This window comes from Microtus oregoni, unplaced genomic scaffold, assembly GCF_018167655.1.
Source record: "Microtus oregoni isolate MIOR12 unplaced genomic scaffold, Mior012 000023F_ref0000262, whole genome shotgun sequence".
Classification (NCBI taxonomy): Eukaryota; Metazoa; Chordata; class Mammalia; order Rodentia; family Cricetidae; genus Microtus; species Microtus oregoni.
In genome coordinates, this window is record NW_024543082.1 from 37,096,619 (window position 1) to 37,111,804 (window position 15,186).

At 48.8% G+C, this 15,186-nt stretch overlaps 1 protein-coding gene across 1 annotated transcript in view; it reads left to right on the forward strand.

The window, feature by feature from the left end:
- Window positions 1–2,851: 2,851 nt before the first annotated feature.
- Window positions 2,852–15,186, forward strand: part of Urb1 (URB1 ribosome biogenesis homolog) — a 63,074-nt gene continuing 50,739 nt past the window's right edge. Inside the window, exons 1-5 of the mRNA XM_041673393.1 lie at window positions 2,852–3,007; window positions 6,991–7,130; window positions 8,146–8,297; window positions 9,256–9,388; window positions 12,798–12,894. Coding sequence (XP_041529327.1) covers window positions 2,893–3,007; window positions 6,991–7,130; window positions 8,146–8,297; window positions 9,256–9,388; window positions 12,798–12,894 — 637 coding nt within the window. The 5' untranslated portion in view covers window positions 2,852–2,892. The remainder of the gene's footprint in view (window positions 3,008–6,990; window positions 7,131–8,145; window positions 8,298–9,255; window positions 9,389–12,797; window positions 12,895–15,186) is intronic.

The following is a 15,186-nucleotide window of genomic DNA, read 5'->3' on the forward strand; positions in this document are numbered from 1 at the left end:
CAGAGCAGTGATGCTTAGCCTTCAACAGACCAGAGCAACCTTGAAAACTGTGGTTGTTTGAGTATGAAATAACCCTGTCTATGTATTTGAGCGTTTGGTCCCCAGCTGCTGGCCCTAGTTAGGAGGCAGAACCTGAGACTGTAGTCTCACAGGCAGAAGTGAGTTCCTGGGAGAAGGCCTTGAAGGTGATATCTACTACTGGATGCAGTCCAGAAACGAAGTAAGTTTCTGTTTCCTGATCTTCCAGCGTGTGAAAAAGTTGTGCAGCACTCCCCACCTCTGTGGGTGAGCTGCCCCCAACACTGAGCCCTTCCTCCCATAGTGAACTGACGTTCATGAAGGTCTTAGCCAAAAGAAACCCCTCTTCCCTTGTTCCTGCCAGGTATTCAGTCACTGTCACAAGAAAAGCAATTACCGCAGGGACAATGACAGGGCTTTTTCTGGAAAGCTAACTCACTATTGACTAGAGCACTTGGCGTTGGACTAGCTATCAAAGACCTGGCTTTGATGATTTAGCAAATTCCTCTGAGCCAGTCTTAAACACCTATCTGCAAGTCTGAGTCATTATCAGCCATCAAGTACTTCTTTTTTTTTTTCCGAGACAGGGTTTCTCTGTGGTTTTGGAGCCTGTCCTGGAACTAGCTCTTGTGGACCAGGCTGGTCTCAAACTCACAGAGATCCGCCTGCCTCTACCTCCATCAAGTACTTCTTTAGCTAAGCTAGGTCGGACATAGCGAGCATCTATGCAGTCGGGGCCAGCCTGCTGGCTGTACTGGTAAATTCCTCACTCTCCCGAATTCTTGTGGTTTAAAAAATACAGTGTGTGTGTGTGTGTGTGTGTGTGTGTGTGTGTGTGTGTGTTTGTATGTCTGTGTGTCTCTGTGTCTCTGTGTGTGTTTTGCACTTACCACAGCATGCATATAGAGGTCAGAACACAACTTGTGGGGGCTGGAGAGGTGGCTCAGAGGTTAAGAGCACTAGCTGCTCTTCCAGAGGTCCTGAGTTCAATTCCCAGCAACCACATGGTGGCTCACAACCATCTGCAATGAGATCTGGCACTGTATCCTGAAAAGTGTATATATAATAAATAAATTAATTAAAAAAAAGAACACAACTTGTGGGAGAGGGTCTCTCTGTCCAGCATGTGGGTTCTGGGGTTTGAACTGAGGTTGTCTTACCAGCCCACTCTCATTCTTTATTACACAAGCAAAGAGAGAGGGTGATTTCCCCCAGCATCACAAAAACTGGCTGCTTCTTATTTCTTCCTGCTGCTCTTTTCGCGGGGGTCCTGATGACTGTCAATGAACGTTAATTCATCGTAAGGAGGATCCCTATGGACAATCGGTCACAAATCTGTCTTTATCCTCTTCTCTGATTGTTACATGGCTTTGGTTAGCCTTATTTTTCTGACAAGCCTGTGACCAAGGGATTTCCACAGGTGCAATAGTCTTTCTAGGCCATAGGCTCAGAGTTCAACACAAAAGTTTTTTCTATTAGAAACTCAGAAATCATAGTAGCCACAAGGGACCACATTCTTAGATGCTTAAAAGATATTTGCTTCCTGCCGGGCAGTGGTGACACACGCCTTTAATCCCAGTTCTCGGGAGGCAGAGGCAGGTGGATCTCTGTGAGTTTGAGGCCAGCCTGGTCTACAAGAGCTAGTTCCAGCACAGGCTCTAAAGCTACAGGGTAAACTCCAAAACCAAAAAAAAAAAAAAAAAAAAAAAGATATTTGCTTCCAAAACACAAGGCAGTGTCTCCTCAGACTAGAAGAGCTAGAAGAGCATAACAGAGAATTTCAGGAACCATCAAAATGCCCAAGACACAGGCTAGTTCGGGGTTTAAAATATGTATCCGGGTATTGATATGATCTGTTTTTAACAAAATATAGCTGCCTGCTTTTACTCATTTTTACTTTTCCACATTATGTCCGAGCGTTTAATGCGGCTTGTAAATCAACAGTTTACAACAACAAGAAGTAGCTACTCCCTTCCCCTCTCAGAGTCGTTCTTTAAACATTATGTTACTTCCGGTTCTCCAGCTCAGGACTGGGGAGAACCTGCGTTGCTGTCTCCATTTTAGTGAGGGAGCGGAGATGTGGACACCCTACTTTGTCCAAGGAGTTTTCTTAAATGTTGATTTTCTTTGACCACCCCTGCCACTACAAGAAGGACTGTATGTAAGCCCACGAGTCTAGGAGAGCTTCGATGGAGGTTATTTGTAGTGACCTCTTACCAGCTCTGTCCATCTGGCTAGGGGTGTGACAGAAACTGGAATTCAGGGTTAGGGGTGCCTGCACAGCCGCGAGCTCACAATCTCAAGCCAGGGCTTCTCAGCACTAAGTGCACTTGACACCGGGCCCTGGAGAACCACCCGGCCTGCACACAGGGGCTTAAACTGCAAAATATTAATCCTGTGGAGTTGTTCAGGGGACACCATCAAGGAGCCCAGAGATAAAAAATTGAGCTCTTTCTGGGCGTCAGGGAGGTGGCGTTCGGCAAGGGTCTGGGAGTTCTCCCTGCTCAGGGGCCCCAACAGCACTGCCTGGACAGAAGGACCACTTTGATCCGCCCAGACTGCGCGGTTTGTGGGGACAAGAGGGTGAGAGCCACAGGTGAACCCCTGCCCTCCAGGCCACGCCCCCAGCACTAAGCCCCGCCTCGCTCCGAGACTCTGCCCCAACAGGCTCCGCCCTGCAGGTATATTTACCTACACGCCCCCTCCAGCCGGCTCCGCCCTTTCCGCCTTTCGCCACCCTAAGACCGCCCCTTCCACCGGCTTTCCCACTCAGGCTCCGGTTTTTCCTCCAGTCCCGCCCCTTCCTTGCTGACAGCGCTTCCTGTCGCGTGGGTTTTGCGAGCGTGCTGGTGTCCAGGGCTGGCGGTTTGGGCCATGGGGGTCCCCAAGAGGAAGGCGTCCCCCGCGGGCAGAGGCAAGCGAGCCCGTGTGGAGTTCACTGGCGTGCAGTTCAAGACCCAGCTGAGGGACGTGCAGGGCCCAGGGCCTGGTGAGTGAGGCCGGCGTGGGGACAGCCAGCCACAGTCCTCTCACGGTTCGGGGGACACGGGGGTTCCGATGACCACGCGTCCGTGCTATGCCATACCCCAGGCAGCTTCCCAAGCCTGTCGACCGGGATGATCAGGAAAGCAGAGGAAGGGATGCCGTTCACAGGCGAGCGTCAGCCCGGAGCAGTTGAGCCGGTCAGCTTGCTCTCCCTGGGCTGTCAGGAGCGGGTCCCCTTAGGCACCTCTAACCCCCTGCCAGCCCGGAGAGCGGCGGGGGTCACGTGTGACAAGTCCCACAAGGACCTCCAGCTCCTTGTCAAGTGACTAGGGTCGGACCCGTGACTGAGATGGACCGGATTCTGTAACTTGCTCTCACTTGGTGAAGAGTGTGACCACACTTCACAACTTCTTATAATCGTGTCACGTTGGTTATGAGGGACACCAGAGTGAAGCATGTTGTGCTGTTCAGACGTCAATGCTGTGGTAAAATAAGCTAATGAAGTCTTTCTCTCAGGTAAATAATGTCACAGGGCTTGATGGCGCAGGCCTTTAATTCAGCACTTCGGAGAGGGAGGCAGAGGCACCCGATTCTCTGTGAGTCCGAGGCTAGCCTGATCTGCCTAAGAAGTTCCGAACCAGGTACACCTGACTTCCTCCATTAGGAGTGCTAGTAGGTCAGGAACAGAATTGGAACTTGGTACAAGTGACATCCGGCAGGGAGCTGCTGCTGACATCCTGAAGAACAGTAAGCTGTCTGTGTTCTGAACTGCAGTGGGCTGACTGACAGCCTAGGGACTCAGGAAACACTATCCAGAGAGACTGTTTCAAAAAGGATTCTCAGCTAATTTTTTTCTTAGTTTTTATTTCTAAACTTTTGGTGCCCACCCTTGGTAGTTTGCTTGGGAGAAGATGCTATTTTCAGCACAGAATCCAGCATTCCACCTTTGCATCGGTCATTTGTTATTTGTTATTATTTGTGAGGTAGAGATCAAATGGGTGAATAAAACCTTGATCCAGCTGTTATTTGTGAGGTAGAGATCAAATGGGTGAATAAAACCTTGATCCGGGTCTTGCTATTGTGGATAAAGCAGATGTCAATATAGTCACACAAACACAAGTCTTCCAGAGTAGACAGCCGTGCGTTGTGTCCAAGGTGCCCGGGACCTTCATCTGTGAGATAGAAGGCCTGCCCCAGGTTGTAGAATGGTGTAGGGACAGGAGCCTTTCTGGAAGGAGCAAAGAGCAAGCTTGGTTACTCAAAAGCATATGTCTACATCTCAAGGACCGGCTAGAGAGCAGCATGCCATCTGAGCAGGAGTCAGAGGGACAGCTAGCTTGACAGGCGGTAGGTGGAGTGAAGTAATTGGAAGACGTGGCAACGTTGACATCTAGGTAAATGTGGGAATTTGTAGGTTTTTGTTTGAATCTAGTTTCAGATTTCTCCCTCTCCCTTCCTGTTGGTACTTGTTGACTTCCTGTGATAGAAATGCTACCAAGGATAGGATTGGTGGGTGGGTGTCAGGGGTGTTTTCTTTATGCTCTTTTGTGCAGTGGAGGGGAGCTTTGGGGTCCCATTTCAGAGGGTGCTCAGTGGACCAGGGTTAGGGCTAAAGTGATGATCAGTGAGTCAGGATCTAGAGCAAGAAAGGGTCTGCTTACGTCTGGTTCTCTTAAGGATGCCGGCCCTTCCCTGGTGATGGAGAAGGCCATGCTGTGATGTTGGCCCTTCCCTGGTGACAGAGAAGGCCATGCTGTGATACTGGCCCCTCTCTGGTGACAGAGAAGGCCATGCTGTGATACCGCCCCTCTCTGGTGACAGAGAAGGCCATGCTGTGATACTGGCCCTTCCCTGGTGACGGAGAAGGCCGTGCTGTGATACTGGCCCTTCCCTGGTGACGGAGAAGGCCATGCTGTGATACTGGCCCCTCTCTGGTGACAGAGAAGGCCGTGCTGTGATACTGGCCCTTCCCTGGTGACGGAGAAGGCCATGCTGTGATACTGGCCCTTCCCTGGTGACGGAGAAGGCCATGCTGTGATGCTGGCCCTTCCCTGGTGACGGAGAAGGCCGCACTGTGAATACAAGTGTGCTAAAGGTTAAATGTTCCTCCCAGATCCCTCCTTGTGCCCAGTCCATCCTTTCACTTGGTGGTCCTCCTGGGTATCTCTAGAGCGTCCTCCGTGGTCATTAGTCTCTGTTGTGCTTGTGGCCAGAGCTGCCCAGGCTTGGGCTCTTTCCGTAGCTCCCATTCCACATGCAGCATGAGGTGCTCTTTGAAAGCTGTTGCTCTGTCACTCCTTCGTGGCGTCTTTTGGTGCGATCCTACTGCACTAGGTTAATAACCAAAGCCATTGCTACTATTCCATCTAGCCTGCCTGCTTGTCTTCATCTCAGGCTGTCCTCCCTACTCACCCAACCCCAGTCCCGCTGTGCCTACCCTCACTTTGTTCCCCCAGCTCACTCTTTCATCATCAGCAGGTGCCACCTTACTTTGCAGACGCCTTCCTAGCCCACGGTCAGAATCACACTCTGCAGTTATAAGCTCTCGGCAGCCTTGCCCCTGCTTGTCTTCATAGCACTCACTCTGTAATACATGTCTGCTTAAGGGACTGGTAGGGCCGTTGTAGCTACCCATGGAATGAATATTGGCCTCATGCAGTCCCAGTATACCACCTTGGTGGAGGCCATTTGCGGTTGGCTTACCAGCTCATCCCAGGTCTGGTATGGTAAGTGCTCAGTGTACAGTGAGTGGAAGGATGGGTGTGAGCAAGGGTTTCTTTATGTAGGTGTTAGAACTGTTCTCCTGCAGTGGCAGCTCTTGGACTCCAGCTGTCTGGAAGAGGAGTCGGCATTGTGAGTGAGTGGCTCTAGGACCTGCGGGTAGAGCCGCCAGGATACAGGACACCTCCGTGAGGATGTCATGGCCCTTGCTTATTGCCTCACTGGTCTGCTGCAGGTGCCTAGGGCAGCAGCACTGCTTAGACAGAGCACTTGGAAAGGTTTGAGCTGGGAGGATTGCTGTCGGGGAAAACGCTGCACTCATCATAAGGTGAGATTGGAGCAGGCCTTGCGAGCAGACGTCACCTCAGTGCTGCTGGCTTCGAAGGGTTCACTTTGTACTGTATGTGAACCAGAATTATCCCCATTATACTTTATAAGCCCTGTTAGGTATGCCCTTATCCCTGCTCATTTCATAGACGAGGGACCCAAAACTCGGGGTTCAGTGACTTGCCCACCGTGAAGCTAAAGGTTGCCACTCTAGGATGTGGGCCCAGGTGTTTGGGTCAAATTTCGGTTTTTGCCTGCTGTGTTCTCACTTGGTATGCTTGTGGTATAAGGCCTTGCTCCTTTCTCCTCACATCTGACTGGATGTTACAGAATGACTTGGATCAGCCACATAGACCTGCTGTTCAAGAAGAAAGATGTGGTTGTCTCTATGCAGCTTATAACCCTCACCTGCAGACCCAAGTCCTCTTCTAGGGCTGGAGCTGTGGTTGCAGCCTGCGTTTGCTCACCACCGGCTTCATTCCTATGTTGCCCTCATTTGAGTGTTTTTAGGATGTCCACCTGGGTTCATCTGCAAGGGGCTACCATAACCAAAGACTGCATGCCAGATGCTGAACAACATTTATGTGTTTGCATTTCTGGGTAGAAAGAACTCAGGATCGTGTGCATGAAGCTCTTTCTGGATTGCACAGAATGGCCTCTCTCCGTGTCCTCATATGACCTCACCTCTTCAAGGAGGATCTCTCTGGTGCCTCCTCCTTAGCATTAGCATCAGCCTGATGACCCCAGTCATCCTTGTCTCTTAGGAGCCCTATCCTCAGATAATCTTGTAGGAGTTGCAGCCTTAAGCTGACCCTTCAGTTCAGTGGGTTCTCTGCCTCTTCAGGTCCGTTAGGTGTGGGGATCCCAGGACAAGGAAAGTGTAGGGGCTGTGAGGGTTTCTGAGGAGATGTCCCATTGGCCTCTTATCTCTTTCTTCAGCTTTGGAAGCCTTTGTCTCTGCTGCCAAGGAGCTACCACAGGAAGCCACGTGTGATGTCGTTGAGGGCTACATCAAGATTTCCATGGAGTGTGCGGAGATTTTCCAGCTCCTGAGTGGAGAGAAGCGGCCTGAGAGTGAAGTAGGTGCTTCTTACCTGTGTGATGCAGAGGCCGGTGTGTGTGGCACTGAGCTTGGCAGTGTGACAGCAGCTTGCTTTAGGAAGTGAGCTCTAGTCCCAGTGCTTTGCCTCTGTGGCCTTTGATATCATTTTAATGTGAAAGAGCAGCTTTTTTTTAATAGTTTATAAGGAATGTCATAAGTCAAGGTTACAGTTTGTTAAAAAATATTTATTCATTTATTTTTCACCTATGAGTGCTTTGCCTGTGTGTGTGTATGTATGTATGTATGTATGTGTGTATCTATATGTGGGTGTGTGTATGCATGTATGTATGTATGTGTGTGTATGTGTGTGTATATGTATGTGTGTATGTATGTATCTATGTATGTGTGTATCTATATGTGGGTGTGTGTATGTATGTGTGTATCTATATGTGGGTGTGTGTATGTATGTGTGTATGCATGTGTGTGTATGTATGTATGTGCACCACATGCATGCTTAGTGCCACAGGGGCCAGAAGAGGGCATTTGATCTTTTGGAACTAGAGTGCAGATGAGTGTGAGATGTCATTTAGGTGCTGGAAACTGAACCCAGATCCTCTGCAAGAGCAGCCAGTGCACTCAACTGCTGAGCCATCTCTCCAGCCCTAGCTAGGATTACAGGTTCTTAGAGTACACTTGCTTTGCTTTAGTAATAAGCCCTGCTACACTCAGAACACGTGTGGAATTGATTGGTTTCACAGAGGTTGAAAACTGGAACTATTTTTGAGCTTGTTGATCTCAGTTGTTGTCAGTCTAGAGAACCGAATGTTCTCAGAGCGGTGAGTTTCAGTCTCGATAGAGTTTTGTCCTTTTCTTTCGTGTTGTGCTTGTGAAGTTGTAAGCAGCCTCTTGTCTGTTTCTAGGTGGCGGCTGAGGCTGTTCAACTCTGGTCCACTTCCCTGTTGTTTCGGCTCAGGATCTGGGGAAGGCCTAACTTTGTAACTTGGTAAGACAAGAATGAAATGGTCAATAGTGTTCAAATTATGCCTTCGCAGGTGCTGCTGATATTTCAGGTTTTTGAGGCCATACTATTGAGGACAGCCAGTGATCTTGCGCATTTCCATGTGGTGGGCACCAACATCGTGAAGAAGCTGCTGAACAACCATATGAAGCTCCTGTGTGAATCCCTCTATGCCTCTGGTTACAGGTGGGTGCCTGCCTGGGTGGCCAGACACCAGCCTTTATATATGCTGTTACTGAGGCTTTGGGGACCGTGTCTTTCCAGCCCCCGCTTCACCAGTGACCAACAGGGACCGTTGCTGTCTTGTCACATCAAGTGTCCTTTCTGCTCTAGCCGCCCTGTAGCTTCCTTCTCTGCCCTGGGGCCCAGACACGTCTGTGCTGCCTAGATGGTTCTTCTCTCAGGCGGTCATGGGCTCTGTCTTCCGCAGCACTTTGCAGAGGAGAGGTCTGTGTGGTCTTCACTGACCACCTTAGGTCTTTTCTGTCTCCATGTCCCACTTTAGTGTCTGCCTGTAGACAAGTACCTGTGCAGCTGACACAGTGGTCCACATCTGTGCACTGTCCTCTTCCCATAAGTATGTATGTGGAGGATCCAGTGTCTAGAGCATCACCTTGTATGGAGCCACCACTTCTGGCAAGCTCAGAGCAGAAGGCTGCCAAGAGGGCACTTTTGGAGATACCTCTTTGAAGTGGTCCTTTGTGTCCTCAAAACTCAGTGACTGAGATGTGTCTGCTCAGTCACTGATGATTACTTGAGAAATACAATTTTTATCCTTAGCACTGGGCATAATGGCTTATACCTTAATCCCAGCACGTAAGAAGCAGAGGCAAGCAGATCTCTGTGAGTTCAAGACCAGCCTAGTCTCTACATAGTGAGTTCCCCTTCAGTCAAAGCTACATACATAGTGAAACTCTGTCTCAAATAATAATGACAATTTTTTCTCATTTTTGTTTTAGAATCTTTCCTTGGCTTTTAAATTCCTTTTAAAGTTTTGTTGTGCTTAAAAACTATGAATGAAAAGAACATTTGTGTTTCCTCCTTTTTCCTGGTTTTGGGTAGCAATTCCTAAGCCAGGTGTGCACTGGGCTTCCTGATAGTGCTTGTCTCTCTTCCTCACACTTGGTTTCCTGTCCCTGTGCAGGTTGGCTCGAGCCTGCCTGGATCTGATGGCTGCCATGGTGACCCAGGGTCCTGAAGCCGCCAGGGATGTGTGCAGCTGTTTTGATTTGAATAAAAAAGCCTTGTATACCCTGGTGACCAAGAGAGATTCAAAGGTGAGAATCTCCCAATGTCATGCTTGTCCACAATTCCCTTCCCTTGGTCTCTACATCTGCTAAAGACCATGCCTCTGAGTGGGGCAACAGCCTTTCCCCACCCAGTTTCAAAGAGAGGCCTCAACAGAGCCTGAACAGTTGGGACATCCGGGAAGATGCAGGTCTTCCTAAGGAGTCGAGGTGGGCTAGGTGGCTTAGGGCTCTGGGCTGAGAGAACAGTTTGTAAGCACTCTCTCTTCTGAGTGACTCGAAGAGCCTTGCTCTGCCCTAGCTGAGTTTATCCAGCTCCCAGGCCTCTTGTCTTCTGTCCACTCTAGAGAAATCCTTTAGAATTCAGCCCAGAGGACCCCTGGGCTCTGTGGTACTCTAGTAATGGGTAGAGGCTGGATGTGCCAGTGAGAACGAGAGCAGGAATGTTCGGCTTTCAGGAGCACTGCGGGAGGCTTTGCTTGGGTTTGACAGAGCTCTGGGGAAGGAAACCCAACCAAGATCAAATTAAGTTCCCAGCACAGGGGCCAGCTGCAGGTCTTGGTAGCGCCTGTTCCTGCTTGCCAGATTGGCTCCTAATGGTGCCCAGTGGTGTGCACGGTCAAGGCCCAAGTGCTCCCTTCCTCCCGAGAAGAGCACAGTGAACACATACCACCCCATTTGTTGAGGTGGAGAACTATGTTGCTCTGTATTTCCTGTGTAATGGTATGCTAGCTAGTTGTCCCAGTATGCCTGGGGATTACATTTCTTAATTGTTAGAAGGTAAACCGAAGGGTTAATAATAATGCCACATTGTTTTTATAGCTCTAGGAGACTAGCCTGGTATTGAGGGTTTTATGACATTACATGTCAGGCAGTCTCTGAGGGAAGAAAAGTCCAGGTCTTAGTGTCTCTTAGACCCTGTGCTTTATTAGCATGTCAACAGATTCCCATCAGTGGGCAAGGGCTTTGGACATGAAATGCATTTATAATGAAAAGAGTGTTTGCTGTTTACACAGTAAGGCAAATGTTGAAGTTCTTTGGTCTTATCTGGCAGTAAGCCTAGCAGTGATTATCTATCAGATAATCTATCCTCACCCCCAACCCCCATTTAGTTATCCAAGCTGTCTAAGTAAAGTAGACAGGGGCCACCCAGACAGCCTGGATGACAGGGAAAAGCCCAGCTCAGGCTTCCCTCCCAAACTCCGCTGCAGCAGCTGGTCCACCTCCGGCTCTCAGGGTGGGCTATTTTACCTCTAGGACCTGTAAAATGGAACCTGTCACATTGAAAGTTCTTGTGCTGTGTTGTGTGATCTGCATAGGCTACCATAGGGGCTCTGTATATGTGGTCAGTGACTCCGGACGTCAAGGGGCTTTAAAAATAGAGCAGCACAAGGAAGCCTGTGTCCCAGCCTTAGCTGGTGCCAGTGCCTTTACCCACTTAGCACCCCACCTTGTCAGTTGACTTTTATAGCAAATTCCAGACGTGAATCATATCTCAGTATAAATATTTCAGCATGCACTCTTAGCAGAAAAAGGTCTGTTTGAAAACAAAGCCACAGTGCCATTATGGCACTGCCACCATTAATAATTTCTTACCGTGAACACCCAGTTTAGTCTTTGGGTCTTCCTAGCTTAAAAAACTTTTTATACTTCTTGGTTCCAACTGGATCTAAACAAGATCCATTTGTTTGTCGTATTTGGCTGGTAGATTTGTTGAACATCTTTAAACTCCTTAAACACCCGACTTTCCCCTTCTTTATCTGTGGTTGGAGATGGAGAGTCATTCTGGTTTGTAAGGTGTGTTTCAGTGTTCCTGCAGAAACAGATCAGGGCCCTGTTCACCCAGCCGGTGAGAGCATTGGTAAAGCCTGTGCCAGAGAGCGGCTTTGCCAGTGTTTCAGTCTATTTTAGAAAGTGTTTCAGAGCAAGAGTAGAGAATTTTATTCCTTTCTGGGGTGACAGCCCTGTGAGGTCATGGGGTGGGAACGAGGAGTAGGCATGGGCTGTCTTTCCGTGGGGAAGGGATGCCTCTGGAGGATTGGTGGAGGTTGGTGAAGGATTGACAGTGGCCAGCCTGGGGAGGTAGACATCCTTGTCTCTGAGATTTGTCAGGCTAGTTTCTGTACAGGTGGTAAGCAGATTCTTTTCATTTAGAAATTCTTTGTTAGAGGAACCACAGGAAGATCTAGTCCAACTCTGCTTATATCCACAGTTCAGAAAAATCTCAATGACAATAAACTGGGATCCCAGGGCCCTGACTCTTGGTGCTTCAGTGGATGCTGCTGCTGATGTTGATGCAGATGCTGATGCTTTCCTAACTCATTTGCACAGTGTCCATGCTCCCCCTTGGCTGGTGTTGAGCACTCAGTGTTTGCCACAGTACCTGGCATGCATGGAACACCTCAGTATACATTGTCATTGTCCTCACCACCATCACAATGACTGCTACCACTTTTTCTGTTGCTGCTAAGTTGGCCAGGAGGATCTGGAAGGCAGGGATGCTGACTCCTTGTCTTAATATCTCCTGGCAATGCATTAAGGCACCTTGGAATAATTTGGGACTGAAACAGTTTTCAGTTTAAGTGGTGGAGGCTCTTGGTACACGTTCCAGTGCTGGAGCAGCTGTGGAAACCTGTGCCTTCTCTTCTTGTGCTGAGACATGAATGTATCTTAACAACACTGTGGGGAAAGCTGATCACATCCTACAAGTAAACAGAACAATAGAGACAAAATGCAGGTCCAGTCTGCCACGCTCAGGAAAGCCTGCAGCCTTAGGGCCCTCAAGGATATAGAAGGTCAATACCTCCTGTCTGCTGTGTGTCGGTGTTGCCCTCAGCCTGGTCACTGACTTCCTGGGAGCCTTATGCAGCTGTTCCGTCCTCACTGTCTTGGTCTTTGTGTCCTGCCTCCCTGGGTCATGCCGATGCCTGTGGGCTGTATCCTGGGCCGTCCATGGGTTTATAACATGAAGCATCTGTGCTTTAGTCTTTACTGTGATTTAGTAACTTATTTACAATATTTAATAAAAACCAGATATCACCACGCTGGCTTTTCATCAAAAGCAGCACCATGTCTCCATTATCTCTGGCTTTTCGAAAACACAATAGATTGTTTTCATTAGCAAGCAAGAGGGAATGGATCCCAGCAGGCCTAAGGATCTTTTGCCCTATCCTAGAGTGAACTAAAGAAGTTTATGTCATAAGTCAGGGAAGGGGCACAACTGTTTTCAGTCATACTTTTATATAGAAAATAGGACTCCAAAAAGAGGGAAAGGCAGAGAAGACTATAGGGGTTGGGGAAATGCAAAGAAAGTTAACTTTTCATAAAGAATGAGGAATCCGAGACCACGAGGCTGGCGATACTAATCTGGAAGGTGAACGTGCCTCTGTGTTCCTGTCTCTAGTGACTGCATGTGACATGAGTCTCTTTTGTCCTCCAGGGAGTGCATGACGTCCGGCTGGCCTACATCCAGTTCGCCCTCGCCTTCCTAATTGCGGGTGATGACAACACCATCGGGCAAGTGCTGGAGCTAAAAGGTGGGAGTCCCTCTCCGTGCTCTGAAAGTCTGGAGTTCAGAAAGGCCTACTGCAAATGGTTTCTGCCAAAAGAATCTGCAGTCTTGGTAGCTGCGATCTGCACTGCAATGCTCAGAGGTCATGTTTGGGGGCAAGGCTTTGAGCAGTTGTGTGTTGATACCACTGGTTGGTGGCCTTTGAGGCTGTCAGAGTGCTGGGCGTAGCCTGAGACAGGTGAGGAGAGGACGCACAGAACCATAGCCTGATTGCCTGACTTCCTTAGTACCTGCAGCTTTAACGTCTTGTATTTATCTGTTTTTATGTGTATAGGTGTTTTCTCTGTGTGTATGTACACACCACGTGCATGTGCTGCCTGCAGATGACAGATCTGGAGTTAGAAACAGTTTTCATCTGCTAATGTGGGTGCTGGGAATCAAACCTGGGTCCTCTGGAGGAGCAGCTTGTGTTCTTAACCACTGAGCCATCTCTCCACTCCCAGTAATTGCATTTTTAAAATGAAGTATAAGGGGTTGGGATATAGCTCAGTGGTATAGCACTTCCTTAGCATGTACAAGGAGTTGATTCCCTGCATCATCATAAGTAACATAGATAGACAAATTTAATTTCTTCAATGACTGCACTCCATGCTATCAGAATATCAAGGCACCAGGGAACTCCAGTTTGACCAGCTTCTGATGACTGCTTCCTTTGTGCAACCTTTTTAGAGCTTGTTCGGAACATTAGTGTCTTACTAAGCATTTCAGAAGGATGGTGACTGCCCTGGGGTAGCACATGGCGGTTGCTCAGTCAGAGTTCTAGACCGACCCTCATGTCCTGGCAGAACACTGGGCTGAGACCTTGGAAGAGTCCTCAGTGTGCTACAGCCTAAGTGTTTGGTGACCCAGTCCTTCTGTCTCCCCAGGACAGGGGTCTGAGCTTCACGCAGCAGGTGAGGGTAGGAGTGGAGGCGGGACTGTCTGCGGTTAGCCTGGGCTGTGTGGTGGCTCTGCTGTCATGTGGCAGAGCATTATGAGAGGAGAGCTACTAATTTGCCTAGGGTCTGCATTAGTGACTTTCCTTGTTGCTGTGGTGGAGTACCCAACAGACACAGCTGAAGGACGGAGGGGTTTGTTCTGGCTTGTGTTTTGGGGGGAATAGTCTTTGGTGGCAGGAGCATGAGGCAGCTGGTGACATTAAACCCATGGTCAGGAAGCAGAGAGAGATGAATGCTGGTGCTCAGCTCACTTTCTCCTTTCTATTTAGTCAGGAAACCCAGCCCATATTGTCGACAAACAGGGCGGCCTTCCCTCTTGAATTAAGCTTCTGGAAGCTCCTTCCTAGATGTGCACAAGATTCGTTTCCATGGCAATTTGAAATCTAGTCAGGGTGACAGTACGAACTGACCATCGTAGAGCCTCAGTTCCCCTGCTCTTCCCGGGAACTAGCTCAGGGTTAGGCTGTGGCTCTTAGGGCTCCCCTGTGGATCATCTCATCTGCCTGGCCTCTCTCTAAAGGATAAGCACGTGCCCATATACACTGCCAACAGACAGCTTATGCAGGGCAGTGGGCCTTGTGCATTGAGGCTTTAAAGATGTTTGATGCAGCAATTCTGTGTCTAGTCAGTTGTCCAAGGAGATAATTAAGGATGTGAGTAAAGGATTGGTTACGGGTTGGTCTCCTGACTGTCCATTAGCAAGGGAGGAGGCGAGCAAATTGAGTACTAGTTGTCAGGTAGAAAATACACACAGATGTCAGTGTTTGAGTGACAGGTGGCTGAGTGTAGAATAGCATTTCATGAACACTGGACAGAGACTATGTACCCAGCAGAAACCAGCAGTCAACTAGGCTATCACAGTGTTGAGGTTGAGTTAGAGGGTCATGGTTAACTTGAAACGTTGGTTTGGCTTAAAACAAAACAAAACAAACAAACAAAAAAAAGCTGCATTTTCTGTTGTAGAAATTGTGTGTTGTTTTAGGTGGGTGTGGATCAGGTGACACCCGTGTCACCTCTACGTTTCTATTGTGTTCTCGATAGAGGAAAAGGGCTCGTCAAAGTGAAAGGTGAACAGACTTCTTCCCACCCCAGCAGCCTCAAAAATGATGGCCGTCTTAAGCATCCCTGAGCTTGCTTAAGTGGGAGAGGGGTTCTCAAGGACTATGTCACGGGGTCCTCTCCCAGATAGGACCAAGTTGCTTTTGCTTCATGTAAAAAAACATTAAATGTGGCTGGGCTGTACCAAGCATCCTGCAAGTCCTGCGGTCATTTTACCCTGCGCCATGGAGCAGGTTTGCTCTTGAAAACTTGTGTAAATA